The 14,586-nt window shown below is 47.1% G+C and overlaps 1 protein-coding gene across 3 annotated transcripts in view; it reads right to left on the reverse strand.

Moving 5' to 3' along the window:
- Window positions 1–14,586, reverse strand: part of LOC138661498 (major histocompatibility complex class I-related gene protein-like) — a 228,405-nt gene that overhangs the window by 61,371 nt on the left and 152,448 nt on the right. For 2 of the 3 annotated variants that reach the window (XM_069746220.1, XM_069746219.1), the window contains exons 2-3: window positions 1,699–1,962; window positions 1,006–1,284 (exon numbers count right to left, since the gene is read on the reverse strand). The exons of the other annotated variant lie outside the window; for it this stretch is intronic. In XM_069746220.1, the coding sequence (XP_069602321.1) occupies window positions 1,006–1,284; window positions 1,699–1,962 (543 nt within the window). The remainder of the gene's footprint in view (window positions 1–1,005; window positions 1,285–1,698; window positions 1,963–14,586) is intronic. 3 annotated transcript variants of the gene reach the window in all.

Genomic DNA, 14,586 nt, shown 5'->3' on the forward strand with positions numbered 1-14,586 from the left:
AACACAACTTGTCGTGTTTGGAGGAAAATGAATACTGAGTTGCATCCATCAAACACCATACCTACTGTAAAGCATGGTGGTGGAAACATCATGCTTTGGGGCTGTTTCTCTGCAAAGGGGCCAGGACGACTGATCCGGGTACATGAAAGAATGAATGGGGCCATGTATCGTGAGATTTTGAGTGCAAACCTCCTTCCATCAGCAAGGGCATTGAAGATGAAACATGGCTGGGTCTTTCAACATGACAATGATCCAAAGCACACCGCCAGGGCAACGAAGGAGTGGCTTCGTAAGAAGCATTTCAAGGTCCTGGAGTGGCCTAGCCAGTCTCCAGATCTCAACCCTATAGAAAACCTTTGGAGGGAGTTGAAAGTCCGTGTTGCCAAGCGAAAAGCCAAAAAACATCACTGCTCTAGAGGAGATCTGCATGGAGGAATGGGCCAACATACCAACAACAGTGTGTGGCAACTTTGTGAAGACTTACAGAAAACGTTTGACCTCTGTCATTGCCAACAAAGGATACATTACAGAGTATTGAGATGAAATTTTGTTTCTGACCAAATACTTATTTTCCACCATAATATGCAAATAAAATGTTAAAAAAACAGACAATGTGATTTTCTGGATTTTTTTTCTCAGTTTGTCTCCCATAGTTGAGGTCTACCTATGATGTAAATTACAGACGCCTCTCATCTTTTTAAGTGGTGGAACTTGCACTACTGCTGACTGACTAAATACTTTTTTGCCCCACTGTATGTTTTTTTATTAGGTTCACTGATGTTATGGTTTTTGAAGGCGAGGACCCAAGGTGGGAGAGTGTTCACTGATTGGTTTCTCTGTAATGATGTGTACTATTTAAACCTGGCATGTTACACCATCTTGTATGCTTGAAAAAGACCTATGGCTGGTTGAAACGTTGAATCTATGGCAGAATAAATGGAGCTTTTACATTTTTTCCCCCTGACCTTGGACGCTGTCTTCTTTTATAATGGGCAGTGACGTCACCTCTCCGCTCCAGGACTTCTCTTCCGTGCTCGGCGAATCTCTTCAGTTTTGGTATACATTCAGTCTCCAGATAAATCTTGGTAATTTCTCCCATTTTAACATCCGGACTGTTCCATCTCTCAGTGACTAGGTGAGCATCGGCCATGGTAGGGATAAATAACGTATTCAGTATGTCCAAATATATGTACTCTTTCTCATCATATCTCATCTGCCAACAACCCTTAGTGCTTCCATCATCTCGCAGCTCGCAGCTCACACTTATCTTCAAAAAATGGAAACCTGCCCATGAGACAGGAACGAGTTACACACAGGAGATTTATATATATATTTATACGGTATATTGGTACATTACACCGGAATTTATGCAGATATATAATAAACCGTGTATATGGTGAATGTGTCATGAGCATCTTAGTCTCTATAAGTTAAGGGTCTTCTCATCCTAGACAATTATATCATAGGCACAGGGTGTGATAGGTGAGGGTCCCCCCTGTGAACCAAGCAGTGATCTACAAAATATTATTCCCCCAATGTCTGTTATTAATAATAGTGGAAATGAGTCTGGAGATAAAACACTGAAAGTTGAAAATGATAAATAATAAAAATACAAAATATTATGTTAAAGCAATGTAAAAATGTCAAAATGTATCTAGAATTATGCTTCATGGGATATGAAGGAAGTGTGTGCCTCACCTTCAGTGTAGTTGAATATCTTCTTCCATAGCTGTAATTCAGATTTGAATAAAGCCTCATGTTCTTTACCAATCCTAGTTTCGTGCTCCCATACCTCTGGACCCTCGTTCTCCTTCATCCATTGAGCCACAGGGATTGTTCTGCCAGTGTCACTGCTAAATAGCATAATCTGCTGATCATCCACATATGCAATCCCGGTGAACTCGGGCAGCCCGGACCCCGGTTCTGAGACTCCAGTGTAACAGTATCGCAGAGTGTGAGTGTCTGTGAATGACAGAGACAAACATATCACATGGACTGTGCTATTCACCCATCCTCTGCAAAAGTTGCTGCCATTACTAGGACATAAGCTTAAAGGGAATCTGTCACCTACTTTTTCGTATATAAGCTTCAGCCACCGCCATCAGGTGCTTATCTACAGCATTCTGTAATGCATTCTGTAATGCCGTAGATAAGCCCCCGATGTAACCTGAAAGATAAGAAAAACAAGTTATATTATACTCACCTGGGGGACGGTCCGTTGCGGTCCGGTCCAATGGGCATCACGTTCCGGGGCCTCCCATCTACATGCGATGACATCCTCTTCCTTGCTTCCTGTCGCGGCTCCTGCACAGGCGTACTTTATTTGCCCTGTTGAGAGCAAAGTACTGCAGTGCGCAGGCGCTGGGCTTCTCGGACATTTCCGTACACCTGCTCACTGCAGTACTTTGCTCTGCCCTCAACAGGGCAGATAAATTATGCGTGCGCAGAAGCCGCGACAGGAAGCAAGGAAGAGGACATCATCGCATAAAGATGGGAGGCCCTGGACCAGGACCATGACGCCAATCGGACCGAACCGCACTGGACCGCCCCTGGGTGAGTATAATCTAACTTGTTTTTCTTATTTTTCAGGATACATCGGGGGCTTATCTACAGCATTATAGAATGCACTACAGAATGCTGTAGATAAGCCCCTGAGGGCGGTGGCCAAAGCTTATATAAAAAGTAGGTGACAGATTCCCTTTAATATATCTCTCAATTCTATTTCTTCTGCTGGCGTATAGAGTTTTTATTGCTTTTGACACACTGTGACGGTCTTCCGTAAGGAAGGGGGACCTTAAACTGTCCAAGGGACTGGATCCCTAACCAGGGCCGCCATCAGGGCATTACAACCATTACATGTGTAAGGGGCCCGGTGAGGAGAGGCAAGGAGGGGGGGCCCGGACTGACCAGACACGCAGTCAGCATGTCTCATACACTTTGGGCCCCACCTCTTTTCCTGCTGGGCTGGAGGCATTATGAGGTGATTGCATCGCTCCTGTCTGATGTGGCCGCACTCACTGCAGCTGCAGACGCTGCACAAGGACCTGGGCTTTTGCTCTGGCAGTGTGCAGAGCTCGGTGCCGCCTCCAGCAGAGGCTCCGCCTCCATCATCTCTCACCCTCACCTAGTCCAGAACATAACAGCAGCAGTGACCGGAGCTCTGAGTCTGCAGGAAGAGATTGAAGCCAGGAAAGGTCAGCAATTCTGTGCTGCTGCCTCCTAGTGGCTCCAGAACTAGGGCTTCTCACTGGGCTGCAGGAGGGACCCTGGGGCCCCACTATTCCTGTGGGATCAAGCTGCCGCACTAGTGCACTAGGCTACACTACACTACACTGTCCCTCCATAACACCAGTGCTAGGAAACTGCTGTGCAGGAAGTCTCCCTGTACTCATCACTTGCAGTCGGGACCGGGGGAGGGGGTGACCAAGAGTCTGCACTGGAAGAGGAAGCAGCCGCTCTATAGTCTCCTGCTGTGCTGGGGGCTCCTATTGACAGCTGCCCTGGCTGTCCGCTGGCCTGAGATAATGGTGCAGGTGGTGAAGGCCCTGCAGGATAGGTAAGTATATATAATAGTGTTACAGGAACCACAGCACTGATGAGACGCATGCTAGATCACAAATAAACGTTTACATCTAGGTATGTTACCTGTGATGACTTCTCTGATTAGAGTTGTTCTCTTTCTTTTTGCCTCCACCCTGTCTACAGTAGACTCCATGATGACTTTTCTCATCCACAGCAGTCTCTGCAGATTTCCAACTTCTCCGGTCTTGTGCAGCACATCCCCACATGATGCCCGTAAACATAGCAGTGCCATTACAATGCTCCTGAATAAAAATATCTACCCTACGCTGAGTCCCTGAATAAGTACCGTATATACTTGTGCAGTCGCGGACACAGACAGAAAAGGGCCCCTGTGCAAGAACAAAAATACGAGCCCTTTCCAGACCAAAAACTCCTAAATATGCAAAATAACACTTGCTTTGGAGGGAGAAATGGGCCCTCTTACCTCTTGGGCCCCTGTGCGACCGCACAGGTTGCACCAATGATATGTCCGCCCCACTTGTGCATAAGTTGGCCCGAGTATAAGCCGAGGCACGTAATTTTGCCTAGAAAAACTGGGAAAACGTATTGACTCGAGTATTAGCCGGTTATGCATTGTCCCCTAAACCCTATTCTGTTATGCATGGCCCCCTCATCCCAATCTTTGTATGCATGCCTCCTTATTCTCATCCTTGTATGCAAATTTCCTTATTCCCATCCTTGTTTGCACGGCTCCTTATTCCCATCCTTGTATGTGTGAGCAGGTTTCGGGGAACAGTAACAGGAGGCAGAGCAAGGGTTAATGTTAATTTTTACTTGAATAGGGAATAGTCGACTCAGGAAGGGGGAAGGAGAGATCTGTTGGGGGGTATTCTGGCTGTGGCCCATTCGGAGCGCCTTAAGTCAGAAGGAGTAGTCGAATCAGGTTGGATAATCAAGCCGGGATGAACAGACCAGCATGGGGACGCGCCCATTTCCATCGGAGCTATCACTTCAGGAACATCAGGGACTTCAGGAACTTGTCCTCATTCCGAATTTACAGGCGACAGATCAGGTGGCTCTTCTTTGCAAACAGCAACGGCCGGAGGGAACATTTCAGGAGCACTTTCTGCCTCTTTAATTTGGATAGGATCTCTCGACAAACAGGGACGTAACATATTTTGGTGAACTACTCGAGTGGGGGCATTTTCTTCTTCTTCAGGTTGGATTTCAAAGCAAGTTCCCGATCTTCTTGTTGTAACAGGACTAGTGATGAGTAGTGTTGAGCGATACCTTCCGATATCCAGAAGTATCGGTATCGTATTGGATCGGCCGATATCCAAAAAATATCGGATATCGCCGATGCTGATACCCGATACCATTGCAAGTCAATGGGACACAAATATCGGAATGTAAATAAGCCCTTTCTGTCCTTCTACATCCTGTTCTGGAGGGGGGAAGAATGTGGGAGGTGCGTGGGCGGACACTGCGCGTGTCTGTGTGTGTGGGCGGGGTCTGGGCGGGCCTGCCGGGGATCTGTATGGGCCTCTCGGGGGTCTGTGCGTGCCTGCCGGTGGTCTGTACGGGCCTTCCGGGGCTCTGCGGCATTCCGGGGCTCTGTGCAGGCTGCTGGGGCTCTGTGCGGCATGCCGGGGCTCTGTGCGGCGTTTTGCTGGGGCTCTGTGCGGGCCTGCCGGGGCTCTGTGCGTTGTGCCGGGGCTCTGTGCGGCGTGCCGGGGCTCTGTGCGGGCTGCCGGGGGTATGTGCGGCATGCCGGGGCTCTGTGCGGGCTGCCGGGGCTCTGTGCAGCGTGCCGGGGCTCTGTGCGGCATGCTGGTGCTCTGTGCGGGCTGCTGGGGCTCTGTGCGGCGTGCCGGGGCTCTGTGCGGGCATCGTCCGATGGGACAACAAGTCCCATCGGACGATGCCTACTACAGTGACAGTGATTGACACATTAGCCAATGATGGGACAGTAGTAGTCCCATCATCAGGCTAATGTGTTGAATGAAAACAAAAACATACATACATACTACATACATACATGCTACATACATACTACATACAATACATTCATACATTACATACAATACAGACATACAGTACATATAACATAGAGTTGATACTCACCATTACTTGTCACTTTGTTCCCCGAAGCCAGTGTCATCTGTAAAAAAATATGAAAATAACAAACAACCAATATACTCCCTGTCCGCAGAAATCCACGAGTGTCCCACGACAATCTCCCGTGGAGAACGGCAGCATCAGCTGATGCGACCACTCTCCAGGGGCTCCAGGAACACAATGACGGGAGGAAGGTATCCTTCCGCACTGTATTCCTCCGCCGCTGTAAAAAATAATAGTTCCTAGTCTCACTTTTGGCATTGCTGTGTGAGAAATTTTCCCACGCAGCAATTGCCATAAAGTGAGACTTTGAACTATAGTAACCTCAGTGATGCACTGCAGGAGCCATTGTCTCCTGTCAGTGTGTCACTGAGGGTCCTATAGAGCAGTGACATCACCCGATGTCACTGTTCTATAGGGGAGATCGTCGTGGGACAGTCGTTATTAATTGGACTACAGTGGACAGGTAGTATACGGTTTATTGTTTTGCTTTTTTTGCAGGCGCTGGAGTATGGTAAGTATGGTTAAAAGAATATTAAAATACTTTTTTCCTAATGTGTGTGTTTTATTAATCCTTTATTACTATTGGATTAATAATGGATAGGCGTCTTATTGACGTCTCTCCGTTATTAACCCAGCTTAATGTCACCTTACAATAGCAAGGTGACATTAACCCCTTATTACCCCATATCCCACCGCTACACGGGAGTGGGAAGAGAGGGGCTAAGTGCCGGAATTGGCGCATCTTACAGATGCGCGATTTCTGGGGCGGCTGCGGACTGGTATTTGTAGCCGGGGGGGCCAATATCCATGGCCCCTTCCTAGGCTGTGAATATCAGCCCGAAGCTGTCTGCGTAGCCTTTCTGGCTATAAAATATAGGGGGACCCCACGTCACTTTTTGGTTTGGGCCTGCTTTTCTTCAGCAGGGACAGAGAAGATGGTTAAAATTGATGGGAAGATGGATGGAGCCAAATACAGGACCATTCTTGAAGAAAACCTGTTGGAGTCTGGAAAAGCCCTGAGACTGGGACGGAGGTTTGTCTTCCAACAAGACAATGATCCCAAATATAAAGCAAAATCTACAGTGCAATGGTTCACAAATAAACGTATCCAGGTGTTAGAATGGCTAAGTCAGAGTCCAGACATCAATCCAATCGAGAATCTGTGGAAAGAGCTGAAAACTGCTCTTCACAAACGATCTCCATCAAACCTCACTGAGCTCGAGCTGTTTGCCAAGGAAAAATGGGCGAGAATTTCAGTCTCTCGATTTACAAAACTGATAGAGACATACCCCAAGCGACTTGCAGCTGTAATCGCAGCAAGAGGCGGCACAACAAAATATTAAGTTAAAGGGGCCGAATAATATTGCATGCCACACTTTGCAGTTTTTGAAGTGACTCTGTCACTATATATACAGTATATATATATATATATATATATATATATATATATATATTGTAGTGCGGTGACCCACGTTACAGCCAGGGGGCGCTGTGTGTGCGCTTCAAGATGCGCTTGGAGGCAGAAATGTGATGAGACAAAGTCCGGCAGGAGTGTAAATGGCCGGTGTGTGTGTTGCAGAGGAAGACACTCTGCGCTGTCAGTCTGAAGTTAAGTTGGTGTGCTGGGACCTGTAGTCCCACAAGTAATTGTGTAATGCTAATGGGAGATTGGCAGGGCTAGTTATGAGAGATGGGAGGGTCAAACTAGCCACACACACCCACACTCCCACCCAGGGGAGTGGTTACATGAATGTAATGTGACCAGGGTGTGGGTCACATGTTGTTCCTGTGTATGGATCCGTTTGTTCCATGTGCTAGGTCCTGGACGGTCGGTGTTGGAGTCTCCTGGCATTGGAGAGGTCCTGCAAGCACCCAAGACCGTGGACCTAGTGGACGGTCAGTGTTGGAGTCTCCTGGCACTGGAGTTGTCCTGCAAGCACTGAAGAGAGTGAGTCCTGCAATAGCCTGTGTGTTGGATTGTCCTCAAGTGGGCTGGAGTCCTGGAAGCACTGCTGAGGCTATGGACTGAATGCTCGAGGGTGTTGGATTGTCCTGGTATGGGCTGGAGTCCTGCAAGCACCTGGTAAGAGTGTGAGTCCTGGAATGGTCAGAGTGTTGGATTGTCCGCGGATGGACTGGAGTCCTGTAAGCACCTGGTTAGATCATGGACTGCTGGCCTGTGTGTGTTGGAAGTGCCTGTGATTGGACTTCCTGGAAGCGCATGGAAAGGCTGCAACTGCAGAGCCTGAGACGGTTTCTGTGTTGGGGAAGCTACAGTTCCTACTGTGGGTCTGGACTATCCGAGGTGCCCTGGTCACAAGGACAGTGATCCCAGTGAGGCAGTTTCCCTGTGAACCAGCACTCGCAGGAGTCAGTGGGTAGAGCTAAAGCTCCTGAGAGGTAATCCCTGGTATGTGATAAAACCTGTGACATACGGCAGAGACGTATCTGCCATTGGAACAGACTGTCGGGGTTTAATATGTTCCGTTGATGCATGTAATGTAATGAAGAAAAAAGACGTGACTACCGAATGTTTTGTAAAGCCACACATGTTAAAGTAACAGACTGTGTGTAACCTGGCTTATGGTGCGGTTTATGACGCTTTAATAAACCGGAACGGACTTAATTTGTGTGAGAAATCATGCCTGTATGCATTATTCCCGTGCAAAGCGAGTGTCCCCCAAGACCCAAAGTAAGGGAAACGCTACAATATATACAGTACAGACCAAAAGTTTGGACATACCTTCTCATTTAAAGATTTTTCTGCATTTTCATGACTATGAAAATAGTACATTCACACTGAAGGCATCAAAACTATGAATTAACACATGTGGAATTATATACTTAACAAAAAAGTGTGAAACAACTGAAATTTTGTCTTATATTCTAGGTTCTTCAAAGTAGCCACCTTTTGCTTTGATGACTGCTTTGCACACTCATTGCATTCTCTTGTTGAGCTTCAAGAGGTAGTCACCGGGAATGGTTTTCACTTCACAGGTGTGCCCTGTCAGGTTTAATAACTGGGATTTCTTGCCTTATGAATGAGGTTGGGACCATCAGTTGTGTTGTGCAGAAGTCTGGTGGATACACAGCTGATAGTCCTACTGAATAGACTGTTAGAATTTGTATTATGGCAAGAAAAAAGCAGCTAAGTAAAGAATAACGAGTGGCCATCATTACTTTAAGAAATGAAGGTCAGTCAGTCCGAAAAATTTGGAAAACTTTGAAAGTGTCCCCAAGTGTAGTGGCAAAAACCATCAATCGCTACAAAGAAACTGGCTCACATGAGGACCACCCCAGGAAAGGAAGACCAAGAGTCACCTCTGCTTCTGAGGATAAGTTTATCTGAGTCACCAGCCGCAGGTTAACAGCAGCTCAGATTAGAGACCAGGTCAATGCCACACAGAGTTCTAGCAGCAGACACATCTCTACAACAACTGTTAAGAGGAGACTTTGTGCAGCAGGCCTTCATGGTAAAATGGCTGCTAGGAAACGACTGCTAAGGACAGGCAACAAGCAGAAGAGACTTGTTTGTGCTAAAGAACACAAGGAATGGACATTAGACCAGTGGAAATCTGTGCTTTGGTCTGATGAGTCCAAATTTGAGATCTTTGGTTCCAACCACCGTGTCTTTGTGTGACGCAGAAAAGGTGAATGGATGAACTCTACATGCCTGGTTGCCACCGTGAAGCATGGAGGAGGAGGTGTGATGGTGTGGGGGGGCTTTGCTGGTGACACTGTTGGGGATTTATTCAAAATTGAAGGCATACTGAACCAGCATGGCTACCACAGCATCTTGCAGCGGCATGCTATTCCATCCGGTTTGCGTTTAGTTGGACCATCATTTTTTTCAACAGGACAATGACCCCAAACACACCTCCAGGCTATGTAAGGGCTATTTGACCAAGAAGGAGAGTGATGGGTGCTACGCCAGATGACCTGACCTCCACAGTCACCAGACCTGAACCTAATCGAGATGGTCTGGGGTGAGCTGGACCGCAGAGTGAAGGCAAAAGGGCCAACAAGTGCTAAGCATCTCTGGGAACTCCTTCAAGATTGTTGGAAGACCATTCCCAGTGACTACCTCTTGAAGCTCATCAAGAGAATGCCAAGAGTGTGCAAAGCAGTCATCAAAGCAAAAGGTGGCTACTTTGAAGAACCTAGAATATAAGATACAACTTCAGTTGTTTCACCCTTTTTTGTTAAGTATATAATTTCACATGTGTTAATTCATAGTTTTGATGCCTTCAGTGCGAATGCACACACACATATATATATATGTTCCTGTATTTCCCAAGAAACAGAAAATTCTCCCAAAATATCTGAACACTGATTGATTCTACCGAAACCTGGAGTCTGTATCACAGACCACCACAGTCTGAGTCCTACGACCCAGAAAGAACAAGCTGAACCAGATATGTCAGACGCGCTCCATCGACCCCACCTTTGTTAAGATCATATTGTACTTGCTAACTCTCCTGGAATATTGAAGAGGCTCCTAGATAAAATTTATGGCAGTGCGGCGGCTACAAAATTAAAATTAACCTTTCAGCTCCTGGATAACAACCAGAGAAGTTGGCAGTTCTGATACAGATCCTTACTCAACAAGGCTGAGTTTCCATGAAATAGCTGCCACATATGGTTCTAACTGCTCCCATGTAATTTGGTCAACAGACCCTCAATATTGCAGACAATTGTGAAGCCATTCACCACCATATATGTATCTGTGAGCGGCTAGTACAGAAAAATAAACGTATTACATTAGAAATCAAAGGCCCCAATTCATCATTTGTGTTTTTTTAAGTCTCTTTTTTGTATTGCATTGTGTGCCAAACTATTCAACATGGTGCTCATAGTTCATGAATTTTACACAAAGTAAAAAACTGTCTTTGGGCCCGATTCATAATTGCATTCACGCCTGTTTTTTTGTCTAGATTTTGCTGTTTTTCATGTGTGCCTAATTTTTCTTTTATTCCATCATACTATCCCTTCACCATTTCTCCCACCATACATTTCTACCCCATACTGTCTCTTCACACATTGGTCCCTTCACACATTTCTCCCTCATACTGTCCCTTTACGCTCCTCCTCACTGACCCCTCACACATTTCTTCCCCCTAGATATACCACTTCATAGAAGTGTGAACCAACATAACATGTGGCGTGTAAGGGATTAAATACATGATACCTGAGTATTCTTTGCTCCTGGCCATTGCAGCATGAAGGGACACGGCATTGTCTGACGTGGAACACCTGACTGGCCGGCCAGGTAAAAAGATTAGTTTTACCTCCTGCCTTTTTGTCCGACGCATAGGGTAGGGGTTAAAGTTGGCACCTGGCCCGGCTGTTATTAGGTGGTGCTGATTGGACAGGGGGAGGTCAGGTGGGAACTGGAGAATTCCGGGTAGTATAAAAGGGGCGTTTTGGCCTGAGGCGTTTTGGCCTCTTTCAACGGGGATTCACGGAGCTGCGGGTCGTGTACTCACATTTTCAGCGTGGATGCGAGAATGTCGGCGGCGATGGAGGCAGCCATCAGGGAGCGGGTTGGTAAGGATGGCGCCGTCTGGCTTTCAGCAATAATAGCGGAGCTGGGGGACGGTGGTGCTTTTCCTCCCAAGGCTCGGAGTGGCCGGGGGGCGCGTAGTAAGCCACGCCCACCGGCCAGAATGAGCCCGTCAGATAGGCAGTCTGCGTCTGCTCTGCATCTGTCTGCAGTAAATGTAGCAGAAGCGTCAGGGTTTCCTGCTGAGGAGGCAGGTTCACCGCTGGTTTCCCCGTCCAGCAGACAAGGGGAAAATTAAAAGGGCGGGAATAGGAGGAGGCGGAGCGGTACTAAGGGGTGTGAACCGGCGCTACAGCAGCATAGCTATTATTCACAAAGTAAGGCGCAGACACTGGGAGTTGTGGGAGAGGCTGCGGGGATAACTTCATTTTTACCCCCCAGTGGGTCAGGACAGGGGATTGTAATGGGGGATACTCATAGTATGAGTTCATCTTCGGTGGAAGAAGTGGGGCAAGGGAGGTTAGCAGGACAGTAGCAAGGCTATTTACCTCAGAATGTGGAAGAACAGTTGGCAGTGGATCTGTCAGTGGCTAGGAATAAACCAATACAAGTTAACCCTCAAGCTGCCTGCATTCCTACAGGTGTGGGCATGGTTACCTTACAACCTGAGTCACTAATACAAGGGAGCAGCAGCCAGCAAGCAATACCTAATTCATTTATGATAGGTTTGCACAACCTCCCTAGCGCCAGTAACACAGGGGTGGCACCTTCTTTGGCAACGGGTGTAAATACGGTTAGTCAAGCAGTGGGTGTTCTGCCATTGGTGGGAACGTGCCACAGTTCGCAGATTCAGGGAGAGGTGTCTGCGGCGACATCTGGGGTAGCCCAAGCACTATTAGCAATAAGGGGAATGGCGTCTGGCTTTCAGGGGAGAAGTAGAGGCAGGAGAAGGAGGCGCAATAGGTCCTCTTTTTCTTCTGACGATTCTGGGAGAAGATCTTCTAGGTGTCAGTCGTCATACCCATCATAGAAGAAGGAGATCAGCGTCTAGAGGCAGTCAGAGGTCATGGACATCGCGCTTCCAGTGTTCATCATCCTCGGGGTCTCGTGGTCATAGTCGTGGAAGGAATTGCCAATCTCCTAGGTTGTCCTATGAAGTGCAGAGATCGTCTGAGCAGGCGGCTCTAACTTCCGGAATGCAAGCTGGTGAGTATAATTATGCTGAAGCGTGGGAAAGTTCGGGGAAGAAATTTGTGACTTTGGATAATCTTAGGAGCATACTTGGTGGAGAGAAATTGGTGTTGAACCCAAAATTATTGTCAGAATTAAAAGTTACTACGTCTCAACCACCACCTTCACGGTCGGATATTCATAAGGATGTTTTTTACTGCGGGGTTGCTCCATTGGGGTCTCACTTAGAACAAGAAACATTGGATAAAATATGGGCCAATGTTTATATTGATATTTGGTCATTAGAGTCTCTGGAGCAGAGTTCAGTTGACCGGGAGCGAAGGACAGTTGATAGGCCTTATGAACGTCGTCCGAAAGTGGCAAAAACTATAAACAATTGGTTGCAAGCGGTTTTTTGTGTTAGGTTGCGTCATGGGTAAAAAACACCATGAGCGATGCTCGGAATTATTCCTCTATATGGACACCATATACAATTCTTATAAAACGCATGGGGGCACTGCTTGGTGGAGATATGATGAGGATTTTCAGCGGCGTTTAGCCATCAATCCACAGCTTGGTTGGGGCGTTAAGGCCACGGATTCATGGTTGCGTTTGATGATGGCTCAGAGGAGTTTTCAGCCCTTTCAGAGCGGGGCCCCTGGCCAGCAGTCAAGCTCAGGGCCTGCCCTTGTGCAAAGGCCTGGAACCTGCTGGCTGTTCAACGAAGGCCACTGCAAATTTTATGGACTATGCAAGTACAAGCATGAGTGCTCAGTATGTGGGGGACCACATGCAGTCACAAAATGCCCTCATCCTGACTCAAAGTCCAGTCTGTCAAAAACTAACTTTCAACGCGAAGGAGCCATGGCTAAGTAAATATCATAACAATGATGCAGCTGGTCAATTGCGAGTAGGGTTCACGTTTGTTTTTTTTATACTGTTCAATTTTGTCAAAGAAGGGTTTTTTCTTCCAATTTAAAATCAGCTAGGGAGATGCCGGTAGCAAAGGAAGTTGCGTTAGATCGCATGATTGGACCTTTTTTTATCACCCCCCTTTTTTAATTTAAGGGTATCCCCTCTGGGCATAGTTCCAAAAAAAGAGCCAGGGGAGTTCAGATTAATACATCATCTTTCACACCCGAAGGGTTATTCGGTGAATGATGGAATCAGTGATGAAGAGACCTCCGTGACCTATGCTTCCTTTGATCATGCATTAAGACTACTGCGGCAAGCGGGACCAGGGGCATTAATGGCTAAAGGTACCGTCACATTTAGCGATGCTGCAGCGATCTAGACAACGATGCCGATCGCTGCAGCATCGCTGTGTGGTCGCAACTATGCGAAGTCCCCTGGTAACCAGGGTAAACATCGGGTTACTAAGTGCAGGGCCGCGCTTAGTAACCCGATGTTTACCCTGGTTACCAGTGTAAATGTAAAAAACAAACACTACATACTTACATTCCGGTGTCTGTCCCCCGGCGCTCTGCTTCCCTGCACTGTCAGCGCCGGCCGGCCGTAAAGCACAGCGGTGATTTCACCGCTTTGCTTTACGGACAGCCGGCGCTCACAGTCAGTGCAGGGAAGCAGAGCGCCGGGGGACAGACACCGGAATGTAAGTATGTAGTGTTTGTTTTTTTTACATTTACACTGGTAGCCAGGGTAAACATCGGGTTACTAAGCGCGGCCCTGCGCTTAGTAACCCGATGTTTACCCTGGTTACCAGTGAAGACATCGCTGAATCGCACACGCGCCGATTCAGCGATGTCTGCGGGAGATCCAGCGACGAAATAAAGTTCTGGACTTTCTGCTCTGACCAACGATGTCACAGCAGGATCCAGATCGCTACTGCGTGTCAAACAACGATATCACTAGCCAGGACACTGCAACGTCACGGATCGCTAGCGATATCGTTGTTAAATTGTTCAGTGTGACGGTACCTTAAATCTGACATTGCATCGGCTTTTCGACTACTGCCAGTTCATCCGGATTGTTATCATCTTTTGGGATGTTTCGTCGATGGAAACTATTATTATGATACTTGCCTTCCTATGGGATGTTCCATTTCATGTAGGTATTTCGAATTATTTAGTAGTTTTCTGGAATGGGTAGTAAAATTCGAGTCAGGCTGCAATTAGATCACACATTATGTGGATGACTTTCTGTTTATAGGTTCAGCAGGTTTGGATAATTGTGAAAAAGGTGCTAGTTAAGTTTTGTGAAGTAATCAAGCTCTTTGGGGTTCCGCTTTCACCGGAAAAGACGGTGGGTCC

Source organism: Ranitomeya imitator, chromosome 2 (genome assembly GCF_032444005.1).
Source record: "Ranitomeya imitator isolate aRanImi1 chromosome 2, aRanImi1.pri, whole genome shotgun sequence".
Classification (NCBI taxonomy): domain Eukaryota; kingdom Metazoa; phylum Chordata; class Amphibia; order Anura; family Dendrobatidae; genus Ranitomeya; species Ranitomeya imitator.